Raw genomic sequence first — 12747 nt, 5'->3', positions numbered from 1 at the left:
CCTTTCCCTTCTTTTCACACCCATCGCCCAAGATCTACATTCAGTGTCCACACGTGGTGTTGCCTTTCCCTTCTTTCCACACCCATCGCCCAAGATCTCCGACGCGTGGTGTGTCAAGTATATTGACGGCGCTGCGAGAGCTACCGTCGGACTCGACAGGGCAGCACGTTGAACATAGAAGGCCCCCCTGAACCAACCCCGCTTCCCACTCAGGAAACTGCCAGTCGCATCGCTCTTCTACCTTCTCTATGGCCGTATTCTTGGCCTCTGGTGTGCAGACGGGCACCCAGAAGGAAGTCTTCTTCACATCCTCTTGCTTGGTCTTGAGGTCTCTGTGGATTACTTTCGAAAGTTGCTGAACGCCGGTGTGGGTAGGAGACCAGCCACAGGGAGAGCGTGCACAAGAATCGGTGAGCCGAGTTTCAGACTGATTCTGGACAATCAACGACAGGAAGGTGCCACGGACAAACCTGCTTGATATATCTCTGGCGATTCTCCTCCTGAGGGTTTTGCTCATGCTCTGGCAGGGACGAAGGTTATACAAAGACCACAATCAGCAATCATTCATTTACCCATTCTGAACCTCAAAACTTGTCCTTCGCACACTACCTTGCCGCGGAGCTGCCTCCTCAAAGGTCGACGTCTGCCTCTCCACGAAGCGGTGCACATCCTTTTCCTTTTCCTCGTTCAAGGCCGCCTCCATTCTCTCCTGCTCTTCTTCTCTTTGTTGCTAAAGCAATTGCGATGGGAAGACGGGGGTGAGAAATGGAACAGGATGACCTGGGGCATTCGACAGATTAAAAGAAAGTCGCCCATGAAGGGCAGCATACGCACCTCATACAGGACGCGCTGGCGCTTGAGGTCTTGCGTCTTAGATAATAGATACTCGACAATGGCCTCTCGCGAATAAATATGACCTGACGGGCTGCAAATAAAGTGTGTGAATAAAGATTGAAGGTAGATTTCATGACATTTCAAGCGATTTTCTGGACGGGCGTTTTCTTCCGAGGATTCGTACCTGACAACCGGATCTGTCACGGGCTTTAACGTCAAACAACAGTAGCCAAATGGCTGCTGCGAGTCTGTCCCAATACGAGTTTTTTGGGTTCCCCACCTAAGATGTCGTCCAAAATGACGAGGCAGTGGATCGTGAATGTATACGTGCTACTACGCATCCCTTGTTCCCACTGCCTGAAGGACCTCGATGAAGGCAACAAAGAAAGTTATTTCAAAGGATTTATCTACTCCCCACATCGACATTTTTCTCCTCCTGCCGCTATGAATAGACAAAAAGATATCGTTTTGATTTGCTTACCCAGCCATTTTGCGTTCCTGGTACGTGAAAGTCGCCCGGTCCGTGTTGTTGCGGGAGTGTTTCTGAGGCATGCTTTCGGTTGGTGTGAGAGACTCTCCGAGCAAGCAAAGCTGTGTAATAGGTGGGAGACCTAGCGTCACAGAATGTCTATTCTCAATATAGGGAAAATTCGCCACGAATGGAGGCGTCAGAGTGAAGGGAGACTATTTACGTCGTCGTGGAGTCCAGGCGGCGGCCAGCTAGCCGCCTGTCCGGGTAGCTTTTGCTTGCTTGCTTGAAATCAAAAACATTGTCGTCGACCAAGGAGCAAGCACGATGTAAACTTTAAGCATTGTTTTTATTGTACCATGAATGTACGATACATCGTCTTTATTCAAACGTAGATATGTAATTCTGATATATGTATAAGATGAACACGTCATCTTCACGTGTCTGTGCAATTTTCACCTAAGCCCCTTGCCCTCCTGTTTCCATCGTAGCTTTTCCCCTCTCTTTTTCCTTGACAAAATCGCCCGCCGTTTTTGCCTTCCTCCCTTGTATTCCTTTCGGCAATGTCCAATGCGCCTTGCTAGCATTCTTACAAGCTTTAATTTTTCTGAGCTTGCTTTCCATGCTGTTCGGCATCAAATCATGCCGTGCGATCACCCCACAAACATCTCGCTCTATGCTCAGCACAAGTAAGTGTCTAAGCCCTAAGCCCCGGAAGAGACGGTAGACTTTCGTGACACTCGAATCCTCTGTCACGAAATAGACACTGGGATTGCTGTAAGGTCGCAAGTCCATCCATTTGCTTTCATCCTCCGGGGTGAGGGGAATGACGGGTTGGGCAATGACACGGCTACTGAGGCGGGCAGCCGACTCGAGGAGTTGCGCAAAATCAAGAACAGGCGAGGCAAGCTCAGGATTGTCTGGATCATTGTTGACTGAGGCCGTGGAGGAGAAGTTAGCCGCTTGCAGCAAGACCACGAGTGTCTCCCGCATAATCGTGCCGAAAAGGGCGCCGGATCGGGTCGGGTGTGAGGAAGGATAGAGGAGCGGGAACATGTTATGCCCTGTGGTGCACAAAACCTCTTGCACGCGCTTGACCGTCTCGATAGGTCTGAGCGAGACGACTTGAGGGGTCATCAAGTCGCGCGCGCGGAGCTGAGCCAACGCCCACTTGGGCGGGTCGGGGCGGAGGAAGGGGTAGCCCTTGATCTCGATGATCATGTCGTAGATAGAGGGCGTGAAAAGATCCCCAACCCAGTGAGCGCTGAGGAGTACCAAGGCGAAGGGGAGGAGGAAGAACAGGTTGCCCGTGGCCTCAAGCATGATGACGGTCATGGAAGGCACCATGCGCGTGATCCCGCCCACGAAGGCGGCACTCCCCATGATGGCGAAAACACGGACCTGACCCAGATAGGTGGGGTGCCCGAAGACCACGACAACCTGTCCTGCCATCCGGCCCAGGGCCGCCCCCAGGAGGAGCTGCGGCACGAAAAAGCCGGAGGGGACTGACACGCCGAACGCGAGGACCAAGAAGAGAAAGTAGGGGCCGGCGAACAAGGCCAGGGCATGCAGGGAGAACATGGGTTTGCCGTCGCTCAAATTGAGGCGAGGCAAGTGAAAGAGGAGGCGGAGGGCAGATACCCCGTCATTCAGATATAGGGAGGCCACCTCGTTGTAGTGCCCGGGCGCGCAGGTGAGGGGCAGAAGCTTATCCAAGTAGGGAACAACGTATGCTGCGTCTTCGTAGAATGAGGGTTCCGCTGGCGGAACCGGTCGACAGGCCCAGCTCTCGCTTAAGAAAGAGGCGAGGAAGCCCACTGTGGAGACGATGACCGTCACGCCCAGCACCTCCATGAAGCGCCGAGGCCAGGTGCAAACGTAGGAATGGCGGAGACGGCTCATGTGCCAGTGCAGGGCGTTGAAGGCAGCGCCTAGTATCCCCCCGAGCACCCCCATGCCGACGAAAAGCAGCAAATCTTCGTTGGCGACGCGAATGCCTGTGGAGAATGAGCCGGCGTAGGACTGCATGTAGGAGGGATCGACGAGAGAGGCGCCCGCGGGCCCCATCCGGGACCCCGCTAGCAGGTAGGTGAACAAGAGAGTGCCTGTCGCGCAAAAAAATACGCGCCACGTCACCTTGAGACTCCAATACGAAGAACCTTCCTCCCATGCCAGCAGAAGCCCGCCAATAGGGGCCGCAAAGGCTGCCGTAACGCCAGCGGCCGCCCCAGCGACAACCAGATCGCGCCTCTCGGAGTGATTTGAGAAAACGCGCGCCGCCTCGAGCAGCCGATCCACAGGCCGAATCAAACGCGCGCGCCTGCTTGTGCAGGCAGCTACAATGCTACCAATGTGGATCATGGGGCCATATTTTCCCACTGGCAGCCCGGCGGCTACGGCAAATATTGTCCCGAACACCTTCGCGGTGAGCGTGCTAAGGCTGTAAAGTGGTAGTTAAAAATTAGAACCAGAGATTAGCAACAAGAAATTCGCAGACAATTGATGTCAACGATGCTATCTGATCCTCTGATCAGCGTCAGAATGTTGAGAAGTTCCCTCTTAAGGGAAAATTATTGATACAGGGCGACATGGACGCAACGCTTAGCAGACACTCCGGTGTATCGAAACACAAACAAGACAGAGATCTCACACAATGCTATTAGCATCTAAGACCCAAAAAATATAGAGGTAGGCGTACTGACCTTTGGATATCGGGTATACGGATGCCGTTCAAAAATGCTTTGGTTTCTGGAATGCCCGAACCGGCAGACGCGGGCACCAAGTACACCATCAAAAATGCAATGATGGCATACAGGCAAGATAGAATTAGCTTTATAACATATTTGCTCCAGCCAGACTGGAACTGAAGAGTAAAGGTCGTTCTAAAGGTAACCAATGTGGCCGACGAGTACGAAATGAAAAGGTACAGCGTCTCTATGACGATGGCTATGAAGAAAATTACCAACCACCGGAGGAGAGAGCGTTTTCGAGTCTGCCATCGTAAAATTTTGTTTCCAACCTCTTGGAGGTTCCCGTCTTGCTCATCCTCAATGCCTGAAGAGGTAGTCTCATCACGCATGTGAGAGTGGCAATTCGTCCGCTGCTCTAGCTCGTACAACCGCGCCACCTCACTTTCATGCGCTTCATAGTTTTGCGAGCTTATGCTGGGGACTTTTTTCAAAGGCCATGCCTTGCTCTGAGTTTCGTGGGGTAGACCTGTACTAGTCCAGCTGCGGGGCCGGAGGCGAGTCGTTGAGGATGAACAGGTAACATCTTTGCCCAGATTCGACTCGACTGGCTGTCCTTCCTTTACCACATTTTCTCTGCCAGTCCCGGTATAAGCTTTATCCTTTGCTAAGGCTCCATCCATGCCTGTTTTTTAAATTAAGATTTGTGTCAAGGTGCGACGGAAATTAAGAGAAAACGTGCCTGTACACATGGGCCCAAAATGCGACAAGACATGCAACCCGTCGGTCCCAAAGTCATTTTCATCAAAAAAAATCTTCATCCGCGTATCATATCAGGTAACGACAAATTTTAAGTTACTATATAAATCAGCACTCCACTCTACTTATCAAAAATGGTCAGTAAAAGACCTTTACCTGCGTCAAGGCGGCGGTTGTCCGGGTAGCAAACGATCGCGTGGCGAGTCGCCACTGGCAACCTCCTGGCCAGAACGTTGTAGCCCATTTGTCACTCAGATCTCTGTTTTACTATCAGGGACGCGTTTTTGCAAGAAAACCGAAAGAAAAATACGGAATATGAAACGAAAAATGGCCACCACAAGAGAGAGTATTGTCGAGAAGTGAGTGACGCACACATAAATACTCGCCCAAAGCGTGCTCAGAGACGACTATACGAGCGACTTTGTATCCTAGGGCTTGAAATAAGATAAATTGTCCACAGATGGGAAGCAGCAGTAAGACGCATGAGATATTCCCGCAAGAATTTCAAGATTTGTCGAGGCCTTAATGTTCTAAATGGCATCGGTAAGCGCAATAAACATAGACCACAAGACTCATCCAGAAAAGGTCAGGAGTAGGACTTCATAATATTGAAATATGACGGAACGAGCAGATGTGCTGATATATGTTTGAAGTAGAGGAAAGGTCTGGGATAGGAGCAGCATGGGGAAGAAGGAAGTAGGACAGAAGAACAGCTCTACTGGTAGTCTAGTCGGCGGTAGAGAAGAGAGAGGGGTTGAACGTTTTCGAAGAGAGAATCCTTTGCATAGAAACTTGACATACTTGCGAGCTTTCATCGCTCTTTTTTTCCTTCTCCCTTTCATTGTGGCTCTTTCCATCCCCCGTGCTCGCGTATTTATTCATGCTCTTCATCTCTCATTCATTCCTCCTTCCAGATTACGTGCGGCGGTGCGCATCGGTCGCACAATTTCTCGAAAAAAAAGAAAATGTGCGAGGGAGGAAGAGACGGAGAGATGAAGGAATGCCGGCACATATTTCTCCGGTGTTCTCTGTAGGGATGCCGCGACCGACCCGACATCGAGGCAGCTAGCCATCCCTATCTTCTTCAGTAGTATAAAGGGAGCGATAAAAGAATTGAAGGTCAGATCTTCTTACGAAGGACTTGCATCCTTTCCTCTTTAATCGTGAATATTCTTAAGTCGGTCATTTCTTTGCCCTACCCTGCCTCCATTTAATCATCGCCCGATTCCTTTCCCCCTTTCTCCTGCCCGTCCTTCCATCCTCCCTCCCTCCCTTATCCCTTCCCCTGTCTCGAGCTTACCTCTGTGCTCGTCTCTTGCTCTTCCCCTCTCACACCTTCCACCGTGATTTCCCTCTTCTTGTCCTCTCTCCTCGCTTCTCCTGTTTCTCCTCTATTCTTCCGTCCATGAAACAACCCACGGTGCGTCCTCCTTCCCCTATCCACGTCGTCCTCTTTCCTCACACTGTCCAAGTAAAGGGTAGACTCACCTATGGATGGTGCGATCCATGGAGCGATGTCCGACTATTCTCCGAGGACTCTTCATCCGGTGCACACTTTAGCGGGACGATAATCTTTGGGCACCTTCATACGTGTCGATGGGCCATTATCTAGTTATTCTTCACTCTTGGGTTGTAATTTTATCGATGTCAATACTCGGGACGTTCTCCTTTATGAGTTGGTTCGGAAGCCACCGAGAATCATTCCGCGACGAAGTGTTACAGTTCTCGTGGTTTTGATTTATTGTTGATGTGCATTTTCCAAGATGTTTCCAAGATGGTAAGTTGTGCGCGATGCTCATTCACAAAATGAGAAGGTAAGTCTGCGCTCAACGAATCTCGTTTTTTCTTAGCTCTCATCAAAACGCTACAACAGTGAGCTGACATCCTCTGGTCCTTCCGCCAGAAAAGTTGCACTTATGCAAAATACCTAAGAATGTGGACATCTTTAAATCTCACCGGCAAACTGCACCGTCCTCGACAGGTAAGGACTCCCCCAGACCTCTTTGCAGTCTCACTACCATTATAGTGAGGGCGATTACTGCTTTTACTGGAGGAGCAATACCGATAAAGCACTGTACTATAAAGTTGTATGCTGAACCGAAGTCTCAAAAAGCATTGGTTTCTGATTCGCCGGTATGTTTTCATATATCCGAAGTGTCCAGCCAAGGAGCTGGTATGATACGATTTGAGGATGAGGTCCTTCAGTGATTGAGGAGCTAGCAGGTCGTTCCCGTGACTCGTATGAAAGCCACCGAGGTATATCAGCACTCCGTCGACGTCACGTAGAATGTACCTTTTCTGTGTCTGCGTCGAACCGAACGAGCGCTTTGGGATCGTCGGATAGTCGTGTTGCGATTGTTTTGCTTTCCATATATTCTATAAACTCTCCCAGTTGTTTGTCCTGTCGCTATTCGGCGAAAAGGTCCAATGTCCAATTCCAATCCGGCGCATATTAATCTGGGTTTTTCTCGTGCACGTCGTCGGGATTGGCGGTTCCGGCCTTCATATTTGCCATGAACAAACCATTTTATTTCCTCTGGCGGATTCCAGGGCGTCCATGATAATACGTCGGCGTTCACATTGAGTTTACCTTTCCGATAGGCGACTGCAAAGTCTTATTTCTTGGACTTCGATGCGCACTGCCCACACGATTGCGAACACTTCCAGCTGGGTTGGGCTACATTGTCTTACTGCGCGGTTGAGTGACCGACTAGCGTAGCAAATTACTCGATCCGTTCCATGATCATCGTTTGTTCCGAGATGGCACCGACTCTATATTTGCTGGCGTCTGTGTAAAGGGTGTGCCCCTTGTTTAGTTCTTGAAAGGCCAAGACGGGAGGTGGTGTGAGTGCCGCCTTTAAGTTCTCGAAGGCCCGGTTTTGATCCTCGTTCCATTCCCACCGCTGTGTCTTGCAAAGAAGCTTTGTCTATGGTCCGGCGATTGTGGGAAAACCTTTGACGAATCTTCGATAATACGAGCATAATGATAAAAAGGATCTGACATCGCGGACTCCTCGCGGGACTGGGAAATCCACTACTGCCAAAATGGTTTCGGGGTTTGGTTTGATGCCTTCTGGCGATACGATAAAACCTAAAAAATTGGTTTCGGCACGCGCAAATTTGCACTTGGAAGGGTAGGCTGTCAATCCTGCGTCGAAGAGCCGATGCAGCGTGGTTGCGACGTCTTTGATATGTTGCTCGGCCGTGCTACTGAAAACTAGGATGTCGTCAAAGAAAACTGCTAACTTGCTCTGAGGGGTGACCCGACCGCTTTTTACGGTGGTAGCAGCGGGTGAAATTGCGGTCGGACGCAAGCGCAGAATATGTGCCGCGTGCAAACGATCCAAATAAGGGAACATACGAAAACCTCGGGTTTCCTTCGTACCCTCCCTCATTTGGATCGTTTCTTGGCTTCTAAGTACATACATGGAAGCTGATTTTGAAATGACGGCGATACTTGCAAATTAGAATGGTTTTCTGAGAAGGTCACAAGTGGAATGTGTGTAGCATCTATTTCAGGATCCCAATCGTATCAACATATTGTATTTTTGATGATTAAGTATGTTTTGGAATCAAAATGAGGCCCCATTGGTAGAAAAAGGGGCTGCAAAGCATTCCGTGTGAGTTTCACGTGTGTATTTTTAAACGGTCGCTTTGCAACGGACGCTTTAAAGCATGGCTTCTAATCGACAAGTAAAACCGCTGTTAAGGTGCTCCCTGACACTTGGGCATGCTTCTCAATCACTTCCGTGTCCCTGTAGAGCATATTGATTCTTGCTTGAAATACATCATAATTGTGCATTCCTATGCGTGCAGTCGAGAAAGGCGTGTCTTCAGATTATTTCCTATTTCCCTTGCACGCGCACAGCCTGCAGAGCCTCCCTACGCCCTGTGTAAATGTCGTCAAACACTCCTGGTGATCTTTTGCTAGCTTGCTAGTTTATGAATTGCCAGTAAGCAGTTAGGCCTCATGTCCCATTCAATTCACATACATGGTTGTGTATCTAGATAAGAACTTATTCGAGGGAGGAAGAAGCATGCTAGCCAAGACTTGGGACTTGCATGTAAATTTGATCCACGCCATATCTCACCGCTCTTTCGTATGTACTACAGTGTAGGATCTTACTCGATCTTCTTTGCATCATGCGCAGCACACTTTCTTTGCTTGCCCTTGGCATTACCCTCGGTAGTACCCTCGTTACGACCGCTGGTCAAGACCTCAATCTCAAGTCGATTCGCGCTGTCGATAGATCCGTCACAAACAAGGACACATGGAAAATGAAGGGTAGCATCAGTGATCCTTCTCTGACCATTGTTTCGGCGATTCGCCAGACGGGACTGACCGTCGAATTGCAAGACGCCGCTACTGATCCCTTGAACACTGTAACTTTTGCAGCGAGCGATTGTCGTGTACCCGCGCATGGAAGGAGGGCAGCCTGCAAAATTAGAGGAGCTCGCGTGTCGATTAAGACATCCAGACGCCCGAAGATTAAAACGCCCAAGACTGTGCACGCGAAAAGCTACAACTCAACTGGTGGTTACTACAGTGTGACCGGAACTTTTCGAGGATTGACGTTCCTCGAGAACCCAGTGGTGTCTCCTCTTGCAGCCGCGCTAAGAGTAAACGGAAGTGTGCTGTCAGACACTCTCACCTCATGCTATGATCTTGCTCGAAAGAGTGGCAGGAACACGATTACTCACTGTGAGCCTGGGCCTCTTGTTCCTACTCCGACCTGGACGGAGCAAACCGCCGCTGGTGTCCGTGACTGGAACTCGATCGCGTCCTCGTCGGATGGCACGGTACGTGTTTCGATGCAGGCCATAACGCAAGGTGCACGATGCCCCTGTCCTCGATGGTGGTTGCATCGTGTGAGCATGTCTGGTGAAGGGTCGCCATGCGATGCTCGATCTGACGCATCTTGGTCGACCACCCATCCCATCATGCACAGAAGCTTGCCGCCGTAGTTTCCGTGGGTGAGGTTGCGGAGGGCTCTATCTGGACGTCGAGCGACGCGGGCGTCACCTGGATGGAGCAAACCGCCGCTGGTGATGATTTTCCTAACTGGGTATCAATCACGTCCTCGTCGGATGGCACGGTACGTGTTTGAAGGCAGGCCATGACGCAAGGTGCACCATGCCGCTGTCCTCTATGGTGGCCGCATCATGTGTGCATGTCTCGTCGAGGGTCACAATGCCATGATTCATCTGACGCATCCTGGTCGACTACCCATCCAATCATGCACAGAACCTTGCCGCTGTGGTTCGGTTTGGCTCCATCTGGACGTCGACCGACGCGGGTGTCACCTGGACGGAGCAATTAGACGATGAACGACTTTTCTGGAATTCGATCGCGTCCTCGTCGGATGGCACGGTACGTGTTTGGATGCAGGCACCTACACAAGGTGCACGATGCCCCTGTCCTCGATGGTGGTCCCATCGTGTGTGCATGTCTGATGAAGGGTCGCCATGCGATGCTTGATCTGACGCATCCTGATCGACTACCCATCCCATCATGCACAGAAGCTTGCCGCCGTGTGTGACGACTCAGGGGGAACTCAGGGCTCAATCTGGACGTCGACCGACGCGGGCGCCAACTGGACGGAGCAAACCGCCGCTGGTGACCGTAATTGGATATCAATCGCGTCCTCGTCGGATGGCACGGTACGTGTTTGGCTGCAGGCCATTTCGCAAGGTGTACCATGCCCCTGTTCTCGATGGTGGTCCCATCGTGTGTGCATGTCAGGTGAAGCGTCGCCATGCGATGCTCGATCTGACGCATCCTTGACGACTACCCATGCCATATTGCACAGAAACTTGCCGCCGTGGTGAATGGAGGCTCCATCTGGACGTCGACCGACACGGGTGTCACCTGGACGGAGCAACAGCAACCAGACGGTGATTTCCGTCTGTGGTATTCGATCGCGTCCTCGTCGGATGGCACGGTACGTGTTTGGCTGCAGGCCATTTCCCAAGGTGTACCATGCCCCTAATCTCGATGGTGGTTGCATCGTATGTGCATGTCAGGTGAAGCGTCGCCATGCGATGCTCGATCTGACGCATCCTTGACGACTACCCATGCCATATTGCACAGAAACTTGCCGCCGTGGTGAATGGAGGCTCCATCTGGACGTCGACCGACGCGGGCGCCACTTGGACAGAGCGATTAGACGATGAAGGACGAAGGTGGTATTCGATCGCGTCCTCCTTGGATGGCACGGTGCGTGTTTGGAGGCAGGCCAGTCGGAAGGTGCTTCATGCCTTTCACGTCGATGGTGGTTGCATCGTGTGTGCATGTCTCGTCCACGGTCGCCTTGCGATGCTCGATCTGACGCATCCTGGTCGACTTCCCATCCCCTCATGCACAGAAACTTGCCGCCGTGGTGGATGGCGGCTCTATCTGGACGTCGAGCAACGCGGGCGTCACCTGGACAGAGCAAACCGCCGCTGGTTCACGTAACTGGTGGTCGATCGCGTCCTCCTCGGATGGCACGGTACGTGGTTGGATGCAGGCCATTACACAAGATGCTTCATGCCCCTGTCGTCGATGGTGGTTGCACCGGGTGCGCGTGTCTCGTCAAACGTCGTCATGCCATGCTCGATCTGACCCATCCTAATCGACTATCCATCACATCATGCACAGAAGCTTGCCGCCGTGGTGTTTGGAGGCTCCATCTGGACCTTCGGCTAGGTGTGTACATTGGGCTGGCGGAAAATTTGGGAACCAAGTACTTTCTCATCTTTATAGAAAGAATTCCAGAGTCCAAAAAGTACCGTCGGATTACAACAGAATTTTCATGAAATTACAAGGGCAAGGAGAAAGCCTTTAAATCTTGCTACTTGAAAAATATCGGTATCATAGTGCCAACTCAATTGTGAGTGTGCTCGAGTACATAGGAAGAAAGATACGCTCGTGCTAGTTACTGGGGCAGAATTATTAAAAATCAACTTCAATATTTCTCCAAGCCAGAAGCGATTGGATCTTTTTTTCCTCCAGAAGGGTTACTGGATTTTTTCTCCCTCTCTGCGAGAGAGATTCAGATTAGGGTTAGTGGGCATCGTGTGAAGAGAAGGATGCTAAAGTGTTCCTCAATGGATAAAGTGCCCTGATCAAGCGGCGAGCCTTGGTTGGCCAGTATGAAAGTGGGGTGAAAGTGGGGTGAAAGTAGGCAGAATTATTAAAAATCAACTTCAATATCTCTCCAAGCCAGAAGGGATTGGATCTTTCTTTCCTCCAGAAGGGACTGGATTTTTTCTCCCTCTCTGCGAGAGAGATTCAGGTTAGGGTTAGTGGGCATCGTGTGAAGAGAAGGATGCTACAGTGTTCCTCAATAGGTAAAATGCCCTGAATTGTCTGTCAAAACATTTTTCGAAACAAGTCGACGTCAAGGAATGCGCGGGCGTCTCCTGGACGGAGCGATTAGACGATGAATAACACTTCTGGCGGTCGCTCGAAATACAGCAAAAGTAGTCTGACGTGCTCACAAGCTCACACGACCCCAAAAGAGAGAACAAGAATCATTCTCATACAGACAACTGTTTCCATTTATACGGAGTTGATGACGAGATTTCTACACTCGTGGATTATCTGTACTTTGCAGGTACGCCAGTCCAGGTTCGTTTGTATGGCACATGTCACTGATTTACAGGGAGCCTACAATTTGGTGACAGGTTTTCTCCATAGTTATATCATTTTATAAGTTTGGAGATACGTTGCAATAAATTATGGAGGAACTGAAAACAAAGAGCTTTCCAGCTTGTAAGTATAGACACAGAGGCTGATTTTGAAATGACGGCGATACTTGCAAATTAGAATGGTTTTCTGAGAAGTTCACAAGTGGAATGTGTGTAGCATCTATTTCAGGATCCCAATCATATCAACAGATTATATTTTTGATGATTAAGTATGTTTTGGGACCTAAATGAGGCCCCACTGGTAGAAAAAGGGGCTGCAAAGCATTCCGTGTGTGTTTCACGTGTTTATTTTTAAACGGTCGCCTT

The 12747-nt window shown here is 50.4% G+C and overlaps 2 protein-coding genes across 2 annotated transcripts; one reads left to right on the top strand and one right to left on the bottom strand.

The window, feature by feature from the left end:
- Window positions 1-568: 568 nt before the first annotated feature.
- On the bottom strand, window positions 569-4348 carry NGA_0244400 (chloride channel 7; the record flags this gene model as incomplete). Its single annotated transcript, XM_005854394.1, has 5 exons — window positions 569-730; window positions 835-925; window positions 1019-1041; window positions 1970-3743; window positions 4266-4348. The coding sequence occupies 5 exons, from the start codon at window positions 4346-4348 to the stop codon at window positions 569-571; spliced, it is 2133 nt and encodes a 710-aa protein (XP_005854456.1).
- A 4679-nt stretch (window positions 4349-9027) lies between these two features.
- On the top strand, window positions 9028-11868 carry NGA_0244600 (glycosyl hydrolase; the record flags this gene model as incomplete). The annotated part of the gene is made up of 8 exons (XM_005854396.1): window positions 9028-9549; window positions 9699-9845; window positions 9995-10120; window positions 10270-10410; window positions 10560-10691; window positions 10841-10966; window positions 11115-11240; window positions 11390-11868. The coding sequence occupies 8 exons, from the start codon at window positions 9028-9030 to the stop codon at window positions 11435-11437; spliced, it is 1368 nt and encodes a 455-aa protein (XP_005854458.1). The 3' UTR covers window positions 11438-11868.
- Window positions 11869-12747: the final 879 nt, after the last annotated feature.

This window comes from Nannochloropsis gaditana (genome assembly GCF_000240725.1).
Source record: "Nannochloropsis gaditana CCMP526 unplaced genomic scaffold scaffold520, whole genome shotgun sequence".
Taxonomy (NCBI): domain Eukaryota; class Eustigmatophyceae; order Eustigmatales; family Monodopsidaceae; genus Microchloropsis; species Microchloropsis gaditana.
Note: the sequence above shows the minus strand (reverse complement) of the source record. Positions and strands in the feature narration are given on the sequence as shown.